Source organism: Mya arenaria, chromosome 12, assembly GCF_026914265.1.
Source record: "Mya arenaria isolate MELC-2E11 chromosome 12, ASM2691426v1".
Taxonomy (NCBI): Eukaryota; Metazoa; Mollusca; class Bivalvia; order Myida; family Myidae; genus Mya; species Mya arenaria.
The window spans coordinates 11688296-11709613 of record NC_069133.1 but is presented as its reverse complement, the minus strand read 5'-3'; the positions used below and the strand labels follow the sequence as shown (position 1 = coordinate 11709613).

Sequence of the window (21318 nt, the reverse complement as noted above, 5' to 3'; positions counted from 1 at the left end):
AAAATCTTATGATCACCTGCATTTTTTCCGCGAAAATTTGACAGATTTTTTTAGAGTCATGGAAGTTTGTGTTGATTCTGTACAATCTGCAATCAATGCGCAGCGAGGAGGTAAGTTAACTGCATCTGAAATGTTCATTAGCGAGACAGTACCAGTTCTAGCTATGTAGTGAATATCTGCGATACTTTTTTGGTAAGATAAATATCATAAGATTAAAAACGGGTCACGGACACTACGGACCATGGACATTACGGACCAGACATTACGGACCAGATTTAGGGACACTACGGACCAGATTTAGGGACATTACGGACCATCTTTAGAAACTTACGGACCATCATTTACAATGTTTTTAAACATTTGTTTTTTTTTAATTTATTCACTCATTGGTCTTAAATTTGTTAATAAATTCTTGAATATTAGTGCTCAGTATGAAAATTATCTTTAATGTAACTGAAAAATCCCAGGAAATTCCAATGTTAAAAATCAATGTATTTTTAATAAAATATTATAATAATTTGAATAATAATGAACGAAATATGTGTTTATCCTATTATTGTAAATGTGAATATTAATGTTTTCATATGTGATCGATTGCTTTCTGAAATAAACTTAAAATCGTCATATTTGTTTGTTTTCCGTTTCATCTGTTTTAATTGAAAGGTTCAGTCAGTGACCAAATGGTTGGTTTCAGTGCAAGATGGCACCAAAATGCTCGACTCGAGCCGAAAGTCAACGTAATACCTATAATTAACATAGCCTATCATATGCCTACCTACCTAGTGTGTATTTACATATCCATATTTTCCTTGAAACTGATACCGTTTTCGAGAACACTTCTGCAATGTTTCCAACATGTACACAATCCGACTGGTAGGTTACAGTTCCATTTATCATTTTGGCTCAGATTTAGTAGAAAATGATAATAAAAGTTCAGGAAAACCGCATAAAACACTTAAGTTTTGTTTAAATATAACAGGTACGGGTATTTGTGAAGAAATATATTAATGATTTTAAAAGATATGAGAACGAAAAGAAAATGATAGGTTGCAGCTCCGATTTTTACAAAGATAGGTTGCAGTTGCATATACTGGGCAGTTGCCCAATTCCGGATCAATTTTGAAGTTTTCTTAAAATACTGTCGGAATTACTGAAGTATAGACTTCCGTCTTGACTGCGAATTCTTTGACCTTTTTTTAGTGTCCAAACCAAAAGTATAACCTTTAACTTTTTTACTTACGTTTGAACAAGATCAACGAATTACACTCGACTGGTTTTTAATGTCAACATGCCATAACCTCATTTTCCGCTAAATCTGAGCCAAAATGATAAATGGCACTGTAACCTACCAGTCGGATTGTGTATTGAGCCGTGGGTTCAGTGAAAGTGCGCCGTTACAATGGGTTTTCACACTTTTATGATTGCCAATTAAAGGTTGTCAGTATAATGTTTCTTTTGTAATATACCGCCGATAATTACGTGTACAATTATAACTAATAAACACTAATTAAGGCAACAGAAATTGCCAGTTTTAAACATCAGTTTGCAAGAATTGCAACAAACACACATCGTTTATTTAATACAATGTATATGCTTGATTTATTTTGGTAAATAAACTGTTTTGGAAAATATTTCTGCTCGATTTATTTTGGGAAATAAACTGTTTTGGAAAATATTTCTTCTGTTGCTTTTAACTGCCGATCTTTCAAATTTCGTTCATTATTGTTCACATAATTGTTATAAATGCATAGGTCTTTAACACCTTTTGGAATTTCACAAGATTTTATATTGAACCATTGATCTATTCGAACTTCACGGGATTTTTCACAGTTTTATGGAAGATATAACGTCATACTGAGCACTCATATTCAAGTATTTATTAACAAATTAAAAACTAATGAGTGATTGATTTAAAAAAAAAAGAGTTTAAATCATGGATCTGGTCCTTAGTGTCCCTAAATCTGGTCCGTAATGTCCATGGTCCATAGTGTCCGTAATTCCCAAAAACAGGCTTAAAAGTGCCCAGAACTGCAATCTATTACCCTTTTGAGCTATGCAACACTAACAGGTTTACTAGTTATGGTTTGCGAGTTCCACTTAATAAGTAACATAATAACTGGTTAAGTAGATAAGTTTCGTGTGTACCACTAATCTGTAAATGCACTTTTGGATTTTAGCAGTAACTGGTTATAGTTATGGTTGGCGAATTCCACTTAATAAGTTACCACTTATCAAGCCAGTTTTTAGTCTTATGATATTTATCTTACCGAAAAAGTTTCGCGAAAATTAACTAGATAGCTAGAAAATTAAGTGGTTAACACTAAACAATTCGCGAGCGTTGACAGGTTATCTTATGGTAGTTATAAACCACCATAGTATGGGTTTAATTTGAAAGTTATATTATGCAATGTAGGAATGCTCAGGTACTACTACAAAGTAAAAGATAAAAATTTATAGGTCACAATGTGCTTAGAAGACCTCTTTATTTGTCTTTTAAAAGGGTCAGGTTAACCGTTTTCTTCATGTGCATGTATGTTTACATTGTATCTTACAAATATGTGAGATATTAACATGTTGTTTCTGACTTCTCTGACAGGAGCAACCAGGGTTGAGCTTTGTTCAAATCTATTTGAGGGAGGAACAACACCAAGCATTGGTATAGACATAAGAAGATTAGATAAGAGAAAATGTGATCTATCGTAACTTATTTATAGGCAATTTTATTTTTAAATAACATGCATGTTAAGCTTTTTTTCTCACCAAATGTTACATAAATTAGATGCTATTTTTGTAAAAGCTTTAAACATTGGAACTGTTGTATAAATAATTAATTTGAAAATATAAAATATATTGGTTTGAATAATCTTATTTTATCAAAACTTAATGGTCATAAGACATTGCATGCGCTTGCTCTACGACACTGGTTAATGAAAAGGGAAATTAACTTCTCATTAATGATATATTGTTTTAATTTTAAGCAGTACTATACAGTTTATTTTTCATTTGTAAGCCCTGAAGAATAAGTTACACATTTTGCATTTCCTAGACGAATTTTCAGGTATTTTAAAGGTGATGAAGTTGAAGGTCAGCATTCCAGTGTATGTGATGATCCGTCCCAGGGGCGGAGATTTCTGCTACTCCGAGGTAGAGTTTACCTGCATGAGTGAGAATCTCAGTGAACTAAAGAAGGCAGGAGCAGATGGATTTGTGTTTGGCATCCTTAATGAGTAAGCTCAGTGTTTGGCACAGTAACTATCTCAGTGGTAGTGACCCACATGTTTAATTTGTACTCATTAATGCTTGTTCAATATTGCCATAGATTGGCTTAGAATAGAATAGGGGTCTGCTTTTCAGTCAAGGGAACTTTTTCATGACCTTTTAAAAGGGACCTCAACTAATAGGCTTGACTCAAAAGCCCTTTTGCCTGTTTTATAGATGCTTAAAAATCAAACACCAAAGTGTTTTAGGAATCTGCTTTTGATTGTTTGAGAAAGATGACTAGCCATTTATTTCTGTTCTTTAGAATTTGCAAAATGGCCACTAAAATGCCAACAATAATTATGCCCCCCTTCGAAGAAGAGGGGTATATTGCTTTGCACAGGCATGTCGGTATGTCGGTCGGTCCGTCGGTAGACCAAAGCTTGTCCGAGTGATAACTCAAAAATTCCTGGACGTATGGTCATCAAACTTGACATGAAGGTTGGGTCTGACCAGCAGATGACCCCTATTGATTTTAGGGCTCATCGGGTCAAAGGTCAAGGTCACAGTGACCTTTAATGGTAAAATAATTTTAAAGCTTATCCGAGTGATAACTCAACAATGCCTAGACCTGTGGTCATCAAACTTGATATGGAAGTTGGGCCTGACCATAAGATGACCCCTATTGTTTTTGGGGGTCATCGGGCCAAAGGTCAAGGTCACAGTGACCTTGAATGGTAAAAGGATGTCCGAGTGATAACTCGACAATGCCTGCACCCTTGGCTCTCATTCCAGACTTGGAGGTTGGGCCTGACCAGTAGCTGACCCCTATTGTTTTTGGGGCTCATCGGGTCAAAGATCAAGGTCATAGTGACATTGAATGGTAAAAGGTTGTCCGGGTGATAACTCAACAATGCCTGCACCCATGGCCCTCATAATTGACTTGGAGGTTGGGCCTGACCAGTAGATGAACCCTATTGTTTTTGGGGGTCATTGGGCTAAAGGTCAAGGTCACAGTGACCTTGAATGGTAAAAGGTTGTCCATGTGATAACTCGACAATGCCTACACCCATGGCCCTCAAACTTGACTTGGAGGTTGGGCCTGACCAGTAGATGACCCCTATTGTTTTTGGGGGTCATCGGGCCAAAGGTCAAGGTCACCTTGACCTTGAATGGTAAAAGGTTGTCCGTGTCATTACTCGACAATGCCTGCACCTATGGCCTGAGGTTGGGCCTGACCAGTAGATGAACCCTATTGTTTTTGGGGGTCATCGGGCCAAAGGTCAAGGTCACAGTGACCTTGAATGGTAAAAGGTTGTCCATGTGATAACTCGACAATGCCTACACCCATGGCCCTCAAACTTGACTTGGAGGTTGGGCCTGACCAGTAGATGACCCCTATTGTTTTTGGGGGTCATCGGGCCAAAGGTCAAGGTCACAGTGACCTTGAATGGTAAAAGGTTGTCTGAGTGATAACTCGACAATGCCTGCACCCACGGCCATCAAACTTGAATTGGAGGTTGGGCCTGACCAGTAGATGGCCCATATTGATTTTAGGGGTCAAGGTCACAGTGACCTTGAAAGCAAACTCGACAATTCCTGGACCTGTGGTCATCAAACTTGACTTGAAGGTTGGGCCTGACCAGTAGATGACCCCTCTTGACTTTGGGGTTCATCAGGCCAAGGTCAAGGTCACAGTAACCTTTAACGCAAAAAAGTTAACAAATCTTCTCCCAGTGATATCTCAACAATGCCTGAATCTATGATCATCAAACTTGACATGTAAGTTGGGCCTGACCAGGAGATGACCCTAATTGATTTTAGGATCATTGGGTCAAAGGTCAGGTTCACAGTGACCTTGAATGCGAAAATGTTTCAAGTGATAATTGGACAATGCCTGCACCCATGGCCCTCAAACTTGACTTGGAGTTGTGTCTGACCTGTAGATGACCCTTATGATTTAAGGGGTCATTGGATCAAAGGTCAAGGTTACAGTGACCTTGAACGAAAAATGCTTGTCTGTGTGATAACTTGTCAATGCCTGCACCCATGGCCCTCAAACTTAACATTTAGATTTTTGGTGACCAGCTGATGACTACTATGGATTTTGAGGTCATAGAGTCAAAGGTCATGGTCATAACACACTCCATCCTCAAACTTTGAATGGTCATAATCTTAAAACTGCCTCAACGGCATACAATGTTAGCGACAAATCAGCTGTCATTTCGGTCCATGCATATTTCATTCAATTGTCCATATAATCCTGACAACATGGCGCTCAGGGGGGGCATAATGTTTGACAAACATCTCTTGTTTCATTCAGAAATACGTTATAAAACAACATAATTTTCATTTCAGAGATGGAACTGTTAATGAGAACCTGTGTCGGTTACTAATAGGTACATGTTGTTTAGACAAATATATACTAAACATGCATATTTGAATTAAATTAAACTCATAGATTATGTTTTTATTCTATCTTTGTCCAGGCCAATAAAAGGTATTGCTAAGTAGCCTTATTATTTAATTGGTTTGTAGCTTATACATTTATTCAAATATTGTTGTGTTAGAATGCATTGTTTTCCAAAATAATGCTGCACCACTGAAAAAAGGCCGAAGCTTATTTTTTCATATACAATGTAGCCATAAAATCTCATCTGAATGGTTTTACAAAGGATTAATATTAGGGTCCTGTTATTGCTGACCATGGTCTTTTAATTCCAGAGCTTGCAAAGCCACTGCCTTGTACATTTCACAGAGGTAAATTATTGTTGGTACCCTATTTGGTGATGGTGGTTTTACAGTGTATAAGATGTATTTCATTTCATTCAAACATAATTTATAAGGTGTATTTCTTTTTATTCATACACAATTATTGTTCATTGGTGTCGGATCATTCTTTATTATTATATGTGCTCAATAAAAAGAGGAGATTAAAGGGACTAACTCATATTAAAATGCATTTTTTTGTATGACAAAATAGTTTAGCAAATCATCAGGATAATTAAAACTAAAATACTGACAGCTGGAACTCTTCAACTAATGTTGATATATGCTCAGATATTGTCTTTGAAGTCCAAGTTTTTGAAAAGCGTTAATAACGCTTTTCAACAAGAGGCTTAAAAATTAAGTTATCTTAATGTTTGTGTATGAGTCCTTGTGTGCGAGATGTTTTGTTGTCAGTTTTCTAGTTTTTCCTTGACTGTGCCACCGTGAGTTCACACCTAACTAAAACCAGAATGTCTTTATACTTTAAGTGTTTTTTTCTGCAACTTCGTTATCAAAGAGTATAACATATATAATATAAGTGTTTTCAGTTGCATTACCAGAAAAAAAAATTGGTGCCTAAACATGAGCAAGTCTCTTTAAACGATTGTACTCATAATACATTTTCGCTGTTTGTTCTACATGTATTCAATTAATAAACAATACAATTGACTTTTAGTCATTGGTGTTATAAGGGCATGTGGTTATCTCATTTTCATTACATGGTAAATGGATTTAACACTAAAGATAATTAACATGACATAACAATGTGTGCTGAATGAACATGAATTTCTTTTTTTATAATATGTTCAGATATTTACTGTACAATCTTTAACATGATTTTCTCTAAAAATCAAGACTGTATTTCCAGCTAATGATGTTCATGTAGCTAGTTAGGTCTTTGAGATAGTCAGTTCCTTTTCATTTTACTCATGTTGAGTTATCTTCCCTTGATTTCTGTGTACCCTGCTTGCTATTGATGTAAGAAGGAGCATAAGTAAAACCTTGAAGACAATTATTTCCCTACAACTTTTTAAGCTTTTTCCTCTTTTTTTCTTTCTGACTTTCTCTTTACTTCCAGCTTTTAATGTAGCTTGGTAGGTCTTTTAGAAAGCCATTTTCCTTGAGTTTAAGGGGTTTTACACCATTGAGTTATCTTCCCATTAATTCTATAACTTTTGCTTGCATTAAAAAACTGATGTAGCAATGGCCACAAGTAAAAACTCAGAGATGATTATTTCCCGTCAACATTTAAGGAGAGGGGAGGGAGATTTATGCTCTTGATTTGAAACATTTTTTCCTATTCCTAGCTATTGATGTAACAAGGGACATAAACACAGCGCTTGAGACTATTATCTCCCTTGGATTTGGTAGAGTTCTCACAAGCGGAGGAGAGTCGTCTGCTCTTGAAGGCCTGCCAATAATTACTGAGATGGTGAAACAGGTGCCACTCTTTCTGTCATTATCAAAAACTAAGTGTTGTCAACTTCCATTTTGCATTGAACAAACCCAAATTGTTTTCAGTGTCAAGCTATCTGTTTTCAATTGGAAGAAATAAAGTTGAGTTATTGTCATAGCATTGGCGTCACTTTCATCTGCATCGGTTTCAGACACTTTAACTTTGAACATAACTTAGAAAATGTTCAAGAAATTCATATGTTGCCAGAGACAATATGCACATGTATTGCAAGGCCCATAACTCTGGCTTTAATTATTGTTTGACTGATAAAAAAGACATCATTTGCATTCCGTCTTCTTGCTTAAGACTGAGTGACGAGATAAAACAGAAAAACTAGTAAGCTAAAAAACAATAAAAAAAATAAAAAGCTGTTGTTGGTAAAAAAATCTTTGTAACTGATCGTACTTAATATGCTGGTGTAAATAGATTCATAACTTTTTCAGGCGAGGGGCAGAATATCTATCATGCCAGGTATGTTCTTTATCTTCAATAGGTACTTTTATTATATCTTAAAGATGCACTCTTACTTCCAAATAAGATCTAACACAATTAGTACAAATGTTTAAATATACCAAAAATGATAAATGAATGTCGAAAACAATGGTTCTTATGAAAGATGCCGAGTTTAATTTGAAATAATGATACAGAAAACACAGTATTAACCTCATGAAACAGAAAGTCTGAAGTTTGTCTGAATTAAGCTGAATTAAGCTGAATGAAGGCTGAATTCAGTCTTACGGCAAAATTGGTGACTGAATCATTGCTGAACAACCAAATCTAGCATCTGAATGATGTCTGAATAAAAGCTGAACAGTGCTGACAAGATTCAGACCTGTTTCAGGTTCAAAGAATATGTCTGAAAAAGTACTGAAAAGAAACTGACATGTTCAGAACAAAGGTTCAGTCTTCTTTCAGCTTCAATGGATGTCTGAAGAAAGACTGAAAATAGATGCAACCAGTTTCAATTCTGATTGTTTCAGACTTTTAAAATCATCTAAAATGAAACTTGTCTGAGATGTTTCTGACATATTCAAGACTCATTTTCTGCATGTTAGTTAAGTTATAACACTAAAAAATGTCAAAAACACAGTCAAACAATTGTGACTTTAAACAAGGAACCTCACCAGGTCCTTTAATGTCCACTACAACTAAATTTAGACAAGACATTCTAAAATAATTGGTCAGAACAGACAATATATGGGCATTATACTTCAATATAATAACCATTATCAATGCGTAAAGTTTGAATGATTTACATTCACTTCTTTTGTAGTTATGTTCCAGATAAAATATGAGCAATGGTTAGAAAATATTTAATAAACAAATCATACAACATGTCATGACAAATGTAATTTAAATGTCTGAAAAATTCAGACTTTGAATTATCATACTGGACTTTTAAAAGTATCATACTGAACAAATCAGACTTTTAAAATGACAAGTACTTTAAGAGTTCTATACACATTACTTTAAGATGTGGTTAAAAAAACCTGCGAAAAATGTTCTAGAATTTTGTTCAGTTTTAGAATTATTCTAGAAGTTCTAGAATCATATAAGAATCACCTTACACATTCAAGAACATACGTTCTAGAACCCCAGCAATTCAAGAATATTAATTCTTAATGATGCTTATTCTGAAAACTTGAAGAACACTAGTTCAAGAACCCACACAATTCTAAAATTCTGGAACTTTGCTCAATTTCTAGAATCAGAATTCTGGACATGTTAAGGTTCTTGAATATTTATTCTACTTCTAACAAAATTCTACAACATTGTCAAATTTAAAATTAAAAATCATCAATTTTCTTGCACAGAATTCATCCAAACATTCCAAGTCCATGAAACTGTTCATGAACCTAAGTTCATGAACCTGAATCATTGAAGTTTAATGAATTTGATGAACTGTTAAACCATTCAAAATATTAGACGTCCAGCAGAAGGGTGCGGCAGCAAAAGGCAGGCTGTTGAGAATTGAGAAAGTGGTGACTGTTTGGTGAAGATCGGATGAAAACTTAAGACTTAAAAAGCCATTTAGGATAATTCAAGGGCAATAGCCAATAAATACGTGGGGTTTCCATGCGTATCTATCAACTGGAATAAAAAATCCAGCAAATTGCTGGTTTGAAACATTTGTTTAAATAAACAATTAAATATTATTACCTGCTTTTTTTATCAGATCGTCCAAGATAGAGATAATCACAATGGGAGCTGGTATTGATCTCACTATTAGACAGTGTTATAAAAAATAACACTTCAACTAATAGAATTGAAGACCAGTGAGGGTACAGTATTAAATTAATCCAGGAAAAACATGCTGATGGTCTAATTGAATACGTATTTGTGGCTGTCCGAATTTGATGGTTGACGCAATATATAGAGATATCCTGAATTGCCCTATTTGCTAAAATACTTTAATTTACAAAACATCTTTGCCAGCATTGGTTAATTAGTTGTCAAACAGGTTTAAGGTATATTGTTTACAGGTTCACTAAACTTAAAACGACTCTACAATCATTGAAAATGACACAATCCGATGTCCGATGTTCGGTGTTGATGTTTTTTTCTCACCCACTTCCGGTATCTGAAAGTTTCTGAAGATGGTCCGTAATGTCCCTATTTCTGGTCCGTTGTGTCCCTAAATATGGTCCGTAATGTCTGGTCCGTAATGTCCATGGTCCGTAGTGTCCGTGACCCTCGCTTACGGATCGCTTACGTCTTTATTAATTATAAATAAAATTAAAATAAAATTGAAAGGATAACGATCTCTATGAATGTGAAAATATTGCAATTAATTTGACAACTTGTTATCGATTGCCTCACATATATAACAAAATAGTCTTATTCTTTTACGGTTACGCGTTTTAGAGAACGCTCTTCACTGGCGGAGGTAATTTCGAACTTCAGCCGTGTTCGACAACGCGCCAAATAAATTAAGTGATATTTCTTCGATTTTCGGTAAGTTAAAACAAAGTAATTGGTGTTATTAAATAACTTTCATAACTATCTTTTACACTAATATTATTGTTTAAAACGACATTATAACATTTAAAAGTTGTGAGCAAATAAGTTCTTTGTTATATGTTTTCGCGACAAATGTACGTTTGTGTAGAAACACAGTTTAGCGAGTGTTTTTGAGTAGCATACAGCTAATTCTTCATTGTTATATATTTTTTAACAACTATTATATATGTTTCTTAAGGTAATTGTTAATGAAACTTCTGTTGAGCTAGTTTTTGTCTAGAAGTAGGAACAGTTGTCAGTTATCTTTCATAGTTTATGATAGTTATTATTTTCAATATTTTTACCATAACATCACATTTTTCATGATCTCAAATCACTTATCCTGTGTTGCCAATTAATAAATTTGTCTATTCAGAAACTTGATGCTAAGTTAACGAGCCATGTTTGTCTTTTATTTTCACATTTTTGTTAACCTGTTCAGCCAAATAAACTGAAGTGTTGTTTCATCTATTTTAGCCAGCCTATAGGAGCTTGCAAAAACAAATCGTCCATCCACACAAGAATCAACTAGACTACTGTGAAGGAGATCTCATTAAACAGATAATGAGAAAAACATTCTAAGCCATAAATTGCCAAATCCCTCAGTAAGTTGATGTTTTTTTAAAGCACATTGAAAGATTCTCATCCTGATTTAAAAACAAATATGGCATATGTGTGGAACTTATTTGCTATGCACATAGGTGACACCCTATGAATGTACTGTCCATGACAAAATCAAATTCAATAAAATTAAACATGATTATTGTGTATAGTTTGGTTATTTTTGCAGTTACCATTATTCATCAAATAAAACATTTTTGAGTGGGTGGTGACAGACTGGAATGAGAATCTTTAAAAAAAAATCAGACTCAATAAAAATGAGCTTTTTGGTTCGAAAAAATATAGTAAGCGGTCATTAATTAATATACCTGTGACATTGAAATTCGCACTGATTTAATAACCAACACACCTTAGGTTATTGGCATTTTTTTGCAGTAAAAAAACAATATTAGAAATATTTTTCAGGTTGGAAGATGGATGTCAAAGTCTCAGACATAAGCCTCAACAGTTAAGAAAATGTCATGGTCGAATCATCTTTGTCATCAAATGTATTAAGGAAACGGACTGCAGTCTTCAGAGACTAATTGTGAATGTCAAGGACTGAATAAAGCAATATACTGGGACCTTACTTATTGTGTAAGACAACCGCCATTTGAGAAAGAAAATGAGGAAATAGGAGGAACATATTACCGCACTGCAGTATAGAATCAACCCTGTGTTACAACCTCCATGCGAGTTGCTGTCGGCATCAACATTGATACAGATGTCATTTTGGAAACTGTTATGCCATCTTAATTAAAGAAGAAGTGAAAAACAGTTCCTGTATAGGGTAGGTTAACCTAAACTAGATGCTTAAAAAGTTTGTCATCTTGCAGTGATAAATAAATTTGAAACTTACAAAAGAACCCTTAAGAAGAAGAATCATCTTTAATGATTGCATCACCCGGCAAGGAGTAAACATAAAAAGTGAAAACTGTTATACATGGACTCTGGACTTCCTGACAAAACCATAGAAATGTCATATTTTGTAATGATTGGTATTGTTTCATTTTAAATTTTTAAACCATTATAAAACATTTAGTGAAGTGGTGTTATAGATTTATGTGTGTTCAATTGCATAACTTATTTTTTTTAATATCTTTCAAATGTTTTTGTTTTGTAAGATTTTGTTCTGTAAATCTGTTGTTTTAACTGACCTGAAGTAAATAAGTTGTAACATGGATATTGTTTCTAATTAATGTCACAGATTTTGCCCAACACAAACATATAGAGCTATAAAAAATGTGTTGTGACTTGTGCTAAGCACTCAATATTAAAAGGGAAATATTTTAGAACTTTAAGAAATATGTTTTGACTCAATTATTTTCCTGACTAAATATTTTTCCATATATATAAGTCAACAAATGTTAATGAATTTCCTACTATATCTGCTCTTAATTTTGGAATGATTTTGTATTTTTAGCTTTATTCCAGGGGTAAACCATGGATATATTTTGGTGGTATTCCTCGCAAAGTTTACGGCTGGTATTCCAGTGGTATTGTGGAGTACCAGCCTTAAACCTTAAGTGGAAGACCACCAAAATTCACCGCTGATATACCACTGAAATTCCAGTGGTATACTGCCAAACTTTTTACTGGGGACCTCACCTGAACAATGTCTGAATATTTCTCTGAATACTGTCTGAGAAACTTGTCTGAACAACCCTCTGAATATTGTCTTACCAGTCTGAATTATGTCTGGATTGTTCCATTTTCAGCCATTTTTCAGCAGCTCAGCCAATATTCAGAAATAAAAGTCTGAATAAAAAGTCTGAAATTTAACTGAGCAGTGTTGTCAGACATAATTCAGAAACATATAACAACGCTGATTTTTTCTGAATTAGTGTTACAGACTTGATTCAGCTTTTGCAATTTCAGGTTATCTGCACACATTCAGCAATGATTCAGATGGTATTCAGACAAATTTTCAGCAAAATTCAGCTAAATTCAGATGATATTCAGACCATACTTTTTCATGAGGGTTTCATCGTTATGAGACGATAGTAGATCACAGTAAGTCTTTTAACACTCACTAATCAGTTAATATTTTTGCATGTTCAGCTATTAAATACATGGTTTCAATCGTGTTATCAGAAATTAATATTTTTCCAAAAAGCATTTTTTAGTATTAATAAGTAGTTTAAGGTTTATTACTCAAAATCTATGTTTGTTATACATGTGTATGTATTGATTTTGAATAAGACTGTCACTTTAAATTAATATGAATTATGTAGGATAATGCCGTCATGCATTGCAGAGAATCAAATATATGTTGTCTACCTTTCTTAAGGAAATTTTGTTCAACAGAGAGCAGCAAAAATGTACAAGATATTTCAAAATATTATCCAATGTGGCCAAAACCACCCTTCATTTTTTTTTAGTGTTTTCAGTTTTATTTTCTCAATATATGTCAAGATCATACATTTATTGATGATGTATACAAAAGGTGTGAACCGAATAAAATCATGAGAATGTATTTGAGTTTTCTTTTTTGAAGGGTTTTAGTTTGGAAATAGGGTAAGCATACATGCCATATTTTTAGAGATCATTCCTGCGGATTTGTTGAAAAAAGCTGAAAATTCAGGGGGATTTTTGTAGTATTCAGGGGGATTTTTTAGCAGGTCTTAGTTGGCAAAATTTCAAAGTAATTTTAGACGCAAGCACAAAAAAATGTATTCATATATATATATTATATATATTTATTGCTATAAAAACGTTTTAACTTTTTGAGTGTACAGAGAAATTTTACATATTTAGGTACAACAATTCATCATATTCTTATGATACACTGTCATGTTATACTGTAATGCACTTGCAGAACAAAATATTTCATAGGAAAAATATGTTTTCGAGACAAATTAATTGGTCTACCTTCCTCCAAAGTCATTTAAAAAAAGCTGCTTATTTTCAGCTATGATGACGTTCAGACAATAAGAAAACGGAATATATAAATACCCCGGTATTAATTTCTTCCATTTCCCAAATAGTAATCTTTCTTTGCCTTTACAGAAAGAAATGCAAGTAGGTAGTAGATGAAGTTTAAAAGAATGCAATGTGGATGGAATTTAAATTCTTGAATTGGTGTTTATTTGCATTGTAGTAAATTATTTGAAAAAGAAAACAAAAACAACAACTTTTGCAATAATCAACAACTTAGCTTGTTAAGTCCTGGGGTCCATCTGTCATGAAATGAATGCAAATATTTTTGGCCTTATCTGTTGTTTTGTTGTATTTTCGCAGTCTCTTTGAAAAAAATATGGAAACAAAAACCTTCACACTTTGATTTTAAGATAAAGTACCAGTATTTTGAAAGAACTCCTCACTTTTTCAATGAGCACAGAATATGAGACATTTATTGCAATATATGTTTAAACATACAGTTTATGCTTAAGAAAAATGATGATAGTCAATGCTTTCTATAAAGAGTTTTTTTTATAGACCAATATCTACCTCACTGGTTGTAGCAGGGATTCAGATGTATGGCAGATAATGTTACCCTTTCTCATATAGAAAACCTTTATGTAAATTCATCTTTGATAAACTAGCCTACTCAAATACAAGGTTACAATATAATAAAAAAGCATATCCCTTTTATTTTATTTAAATCTTGTCATTTTCAGATGAGGCATTTCTAGAATTTCACTTATTCAGAAAAATTCAATGTTTGTCTTTCACTTTAAGTGATTATAAAAGGAACCTCATGTTTCTTCTCAGAAAGAGAAGTAATTTGACTGAATTTACGGATAGAAATGATGCCACTGAGTGCTGAGTTTTGACTTAATGTTTGGAAACTCATGTCATCTTTAGTGCAGCACTGTGTAATCTCTTTAGCAGAATTTCATACTTACAAAAAAAATACACATCGTCTGGTCTTTTTAGATAGTAAAGCAATCTAACACCACACCAAAAAAGGATTGGCAGACACATGCTTTCAATGCATATAGATTTATGTGCATTTTGAACATAAATGTTTCTTTCAGTTAGTTAGGGAAGGGAACTAACTTAAATATGCGAATCACTGTATCACTGTTTTTACAATGATCTGTGCATATATTTCCCTTCCAGGGGGCGGTATCACAGAGCGTAACCTGCATCGTATTCTCGAGGGCAGTGGAGCGAAAGAGTTCCACGGATCCGCCAGGTCAAGCCAAGAATCCTGCATGCTCTACCGAAAACCGGGTGTTCCCATGGGAGCGGCCTTGACCCCTCCAGAGTTTAATGTCAAGGTCACCAATGTTGAAAAGGTCAATTCATTCCTGGACATTGCTAAGAATGTGTGGAAGAGTTAGCATACACATGTATGCTATAATGAAGAATTCAATATATATTTATATGTCCACTGGTAATTACGGTAAGGATGTGCTATGACAAACACTATTAGTATATTACAATTTCTGTTTTTTTACTGCCATTTTGGACCAAAATTGAAAAAAAAACACAATTTTTGGAACGCTTTTTTTGCCATTTTCTGTAACTGCAATCGGTCCGGCAAAGTCAAAATTGGTCCAGATCGGCAAATTGTCAGTTTTTAGAAGCCCTGATATATATAAATATATATTTGAGTCATGATAAGCTTCTTTGTGATTGGTCAAGAACATATGATATCTTAACTTAAAGCCTAAATAAGAAAACTTTGTCTCAGGAGACTTTAATTATATATGTGGCTTATACAAATATTTTAATCACTACAAAAGACTTAAATTGTCTCATTTAGACCTTATATAAACCATTTTATCATCAATTTTATGAATAGTAACTTGTACATGTATTTTACTTATTCACTTTAAGTTTTCTTAGTTCTATATTAAATACAAAGAAATAAGGAAGTATTTGAATAACATAAGGAAAATGAATGTATGTGAAAGTAGGAATGCATGTCCTTCATGCATTGTTATGAATTCAAAACATCCTGTTATACAGTAGTAATTGCCATATCTGATTTCATGAACAATTTTGTCTTTTTTTGATGTTGATAATATATATTCATGCTCTTATGGCATGTTAATAATTTATAAATATTATATGTATATTTGATCTTTACATGCATACTATTACTGGCTCATTCTATGTAAATTTTGTATTTTGAGTGATGGCGGCTGTGCACTATTTTGCAAACAAAGTGCAATAATAGACATACATTTCTTTGAACTCGAACTCTTGTTGTTTTTTATACCTTACCTTAATGGCTAGTTGCATTTTGACAAAATTTTACCAAATTGCGCACTTTTGGTTAAATTATAAAAATTTGCCAGTTGACACTTTCATATCCATGGTAAGATTGATAAAAGCTCAGGACCCACCTAAATTTCGTCCAAAATGGCCGCCAAAAGCCAAGATGGCCGCCATCACACTTAAATTTATAAAGAGGAACTGTCATCAATGAATAAGTTGTTTTCAGTGTAAGATCACAATATATTTCGCCCCATGGACACCATAAGTATGAAACAAACGAGAATAGGTGCAGTTAAAATGTTTTCAGACAGGATGACTTTTTTTTGGAAATACACCCATATCTTGATCACTGCCTTAAGTTACTGCAACATAAAATTGCTTAGTGAATAAGTGCAGTTAAAATGTTTTCTAGCAGGATGACTTTTTTTCGAAAGACGTCGATATTTTTATAATTTGCCTTAAATTTCTGCAACATGATATCGCTTTTTGAATACGTGCGCTTAACATGTTTTCTAACAGGATGACATTTTTTGAAAGATGACAATATCTTTTATTATTTGCCTTAAATAACTGCAACATAATATCGCTTAGTGGAAAAGAGTTTTACTAAATACGGATCTTGATGTAAAAAAAGTAAATTATATTAGCTTCAGCATTATGTCTAATGTTCTTTTCAACATAAACTAATGGCATTTTATTAAAAAAAACACAATGGTATCAATTACCATATCAGAATGCCTCCAAAAATTACCCGGATTCAAAATTTGCCCACGCAGCATTAAAGCACAACATTTCTTAATGAAAAGATGATATAACAGTTTCATTATGTTCTTCATACTGACATAAGCAAGGTCACAAACATTTGAATGGCAAAATGCAAGTATGACCAATATCGAAAGCGCTCGTTTTACTTATAATTTCGTTATAATGAAATAATAATAGAATCACTGAACAGTTTTAATCATTTTTCATATCTTTTCCTATATTAAAAGTCAAGCCAACCATACAATGTCCCTACTTTACGGCATCCAGTGTAAAACAAGCTACATGTACATATACAATATGTTTGTGAGTTTCACGTAAGCCCATTCAGCCAGAAGTATCAACTTTTAAGTCCATCATGTGCTTTTCCAACCTTATGTGTTAATATTCTAGTACAAAACAAACCAATAAACATTTCCCCAAGTCGAAACAATATTTAGAAAGCCAAAACGTGTTTCTATAAGTCTACCAGGTGCCTCAGATCCCATTAGGGCGCAATTTAAAATTGTCTCTTGTGGACACAATAGTTTACCAACAGCCCACTGTATCCTAATTAGGGTTAGAGTCAAGCCCACATATTACCAAACAAGCCCCAAATGGGCTTATACAAGTCAAGCCAGAGCTCATTCAACCTCACTATGGCTACAACCCATATCTGCCATGCTGTCCCATACAGTTACCACAGACAGACTGTTCTCAAGTCAACAGTATGGCCAAAAAACCTGCCAAACATCAATGAAGGGGCTCTATGAAGCTCCATTAATTGCCCAATAAACAATAGTTTTGTAATACTTGAGACCATTTGGTGTAAAAAATTCAAGTGAATTCTGTGCCCTGTAAATTCAAATTCTACTGAAATGAAGTTTATCTGGTGTCAAACATACCACAGTAGGGATCTTCTACATCCAACTCAATTCAAAATAATGATTAATAATCACAAATGCAGCTACAATTAAGTCGATCATAGCAAAAACCAAAGCAGCTCAACAACCGGTATTCTTTTCCACAGAAGGCTTCTACACAAACCCCTTCAATATCTAACAATTCCTATTGTGGATACAGTCAAGTATATTCATAGATACAAAAAATATTCAGTGGGTCTTAACTTAAGCCAGTCGAAGTTCACTATCATTTTCGTTACGACTACAACAACGCACATTCAGAGCTAAACAAATTCATGTGTAGCTATAATTAAGCCTACCCTGAGTGTCAAATCGACCACATTTTGGCAACCATGAAGCCCATACTGTGTATTTCTGATAAGGCCTTTTCCGTGCCAAAAAGACTACATTTGGTAGCCAGATTCGGAGCCAAGCAAACCCATGTGCTGCTCTAATTAAGCATTCTCAGTACCAAATAGATCACACCGTGGCAACCATACATTTCATACAGAACCCAAACCACACATTTGCCGCTCAAATGACCAAAATACTCCTTACCCGAAACAGACCACATTTTAGCAAAGCCAAACTAGTTTGTGTATAGCTCTAATTAAGCCTTATCTGTGCATAAAACAAAACGGTTTGGCAACAGGAAAACACATTCAGAACCAAAGGATAATATGTGCATTTCTAATTAAGCCTACTCAGATCCAAAAGCGCCACATTAAGGCAACTTTAAAACCCATTCAGTCCCAAACAAACCTAATTGTACCTCTCACTAAGTCTACTTAGTGCTAAATTGTCCACATTATGGCAACTATAATGCCCATTTAGTGCCAAACAAACCTGCCCATTTAGTGCCAAACAAGCCTATATGTAGCTCTCACTAAGTCTACTTAGTGCTAAATTGTCCACATTATGGCAACTATAATGCCCATTTAGTGCCAAACAAACCTGCCCATTTAGTGCCAAACAAGCCTATATGTAGCTCTCACTAAGTCTACTTAGTGCTAAATTGACCACATTAAGGCAACTATAATGCCCATTTAGTGCCAAACAAACCTATATGTAGGTCTCACTAAGTCTACTTAGTGCTAAATTGACCACATTATGGCAACTATAATGCCCATTTAGTGCCAAACAAGCCTATATGTAGCTCTCACTAAGACTACTTAGTGCTAAATTGACCACATTATGGCAACTATAATGCCCATTTAGTGCCAAACAAGCCTATATGTAGCTCTCACTAAGTCTACTTAGTGCTAAATTGACCACATTATGGCAACTATAATGCCCATTCAGTGCCAAACAAGCCTATATGTAGCTCTCACTAAGTCTACTTAGTGCTAAATTGACCACATTAAGGCAACTATAATGCCCATTTAGTGCCAAACAAGCCTATATGTACCTCTCACTAAGTCTACTTAGTGCTAACTTGACCACATTATGGCAACCATAATGCCCATTTAAAACCAAACAAGTTCATTTGTACTTGTCATAAAACATTCCAAGTAAAACTAAGTGCATAGGAACATTTTGCCATTTATAGACTATGTAACTTGGTCGTTATTCTTCCTCATTACAACGAATATTTTCATTACAATACTACATGTACACATCTGCGTCCTTAAATCACTCAAACAGCACCATATTCGCAAACAGTTCGGTGTGATGGGGATATGAATCACTTCTAGTGATAGCATCTAGAAACACATAAAAATCCCATTTTTTGACCCACTTTCTTAAACAAAATTAAATGGTGCGGTTTTTCATATTTTATAGAATAGGTAAACATATTTGCAATGAAGGTTAAATTCGATCCTATCATTTATATGGCTTTATGGCCACAAAAAAGAATTTTATGTGATCTCACACGGAGCGGAAAACGGTTTGCAATAAAGTATGAGCGGGTAATGAAATACAGATTTATTGCATAAAAAGAACAGAATTGCGATACCTGAACATTTCTACACCACTCAGAAATAACTAACGATGTTATTAAAAATGTCATATATTATAGTTTGTGCCTTATCATTTGTACATGTATAAAACATTTCGTAAAATTGTTGCTTTATAGCAGAGATGTGTTTTCATGATATTCATGACTTTTGACATACATGTACATCTTGTGCACCGTTTTTAACTCGCTTGGCTCGAATTCCTTTTTGGCTCAAACTGAATGTAAAGGACCGACTAATATGAACTAAAGGTAAGTATTCCCGCTTTGCTCGATTTTGCAAGGCTCGAGGTATTTTCGACTGTTCCTGGGAGTTCGAGCCAACGGGACTCGACGGCCCCTGGGAAATCGAGCCAACGGGGTTCGCCGGGCCCTGGGAGTTCGAGCCAACGGGGTTCGCCGGCCCCTGGGAGTTCGAGCCAACGGGGTTCGACTGTATTTACACGTTCAAAGTCGAGGTTTGTCTCGCTGTCGCAACGCTTAAGCCTCACTGTCGCCACGTTGTGCCTCGTCATGCATCGCTGCCACCATGCTGCAACCACGGTCAGTTAAATCCCGGCACCCACTGGCTGGCCGCCGCCACACCAAATCATCACTGATATGAATGCCGAGCGTGATACATCTACATGTTTACCATGCATAAAAGGCGAGACAGATTACTCATGATATGTCACGTTTCTGCTACGTTGTAGTCACGTTGTACCACGTGGAACTTACGCTGTAGGGAATATAAAACAGATCACGTTTCAGCCACGTGGTTCCATATTTACTCACATTGTAACCAAATTTCTCAACGCAGCTAAACGTGACAGCCAAAACGTGACACTATGACTTGTGTTTTAGTTAAATCGGATAATTGTCTTGAAGTAAAAAAAACTGTAGTGATAGAGTGATTTAGGTTATACATCCACCAGTCTGTTCAATGCAACTGCATTGTATTTCTGCTTGCACTTATTGATTTGAGAGAGAACTGCATGGATTGTTATAGCTCATCATTGATTTTGTTCACATGAGTTCACATGATATGATATGGTGCTTGCACAACTTTCTGCACTTAAATAAGTTTAAACCTTTCAATAAATGAATTAATGTGAGTTGAAACTGCCTTCAGGGATTTGGTTTATTTCTCGTTATTCAAAGTCACATTTTAGCTTAAGCACAGTTATGGCCCTTCATGGTCCCTTAAATAAGGAAGCATAATAAGGTTGTCCGGTTAGCGCGGTGGTTAGCGCACTCGCTTCTCACCAAGGCGACCCGGTCGGGCTCGATTCCCGAATGTGAGTTTGGTTAGTGGTCACCAAGCCGGACAAGTGGGTTTTTCCGGGTACTCCGCTTTCCCCCACAACACAAGACCACACTCTCGCGTAAAATCGTGTCAACGAGAGTGACTTAATACAAGTTATCACAACTTCCTTCACAATCGATGTACAATATATAATGTATAAAGTAAGAAAGCATAATCTGAACGCTGAGCTCTCTAAGCTTAGCGTATGGAAATGATTGTTGCATATGTTAATCCTTTC

At 34.8% G+C, this 21318-nt stretch overlaps 1 protein-coding gene across 1 annotated transcript; it reads left to right on the top strand.

Moving 5' to 3' along the window:
• The first annotated feature begins 36 nt into the window (after positions 1-36).
• Positions 37-16686, top strand: LOC128211060 (copper homeostasis protein cutC homolog). Its single transcript, XM_052915458.1, has 8 exons — positions 37-110; positions 2597-2656; positions 3059-3227; positions 5557-5597; positions 5923-5958; positions 7275-7408; positions 7867-7894; positions 15089-16686. Exons 1-8 carry the CDS (start codon positions 59-61, stop codon positions 15310-15312), a joined length of 744 nt encoding a protein of 247 aa, XP_052771418.1. The 5' UTR covers positions 37-58; the 3' UTR covers positions 15313-16686.
• Positions 16687-21318: the final 4632 nt, after the last annotated feature.

What these genes read in the sequence shown, in the direction of transcription:
- LOC128211060 (XM_052915458.1), top strand. Translation starts at nt 59, where the DNA reads ATGGAAGTTTGTGTTGATTCTGTACAATCTGCAATCAATGCGCAGCGA. An exon ending in AGGAACAACACCAAGCATTG is followed by an intron (nt 2,657 to 3,058) that starts GTATAGACATAA and finishes ACGAATTTTCAG; the next exon opens with GTATTTTAAAGGTGATGAAG. An exon ending in GCCTTGTACATTTCACAGAG is followed by an intron (nt 5,959 to 7,274) that starts GTAAATTATTGT and finishes TCCTATTCCTAG; the next exon opens with CTATTGATGTAACAAGGGAC.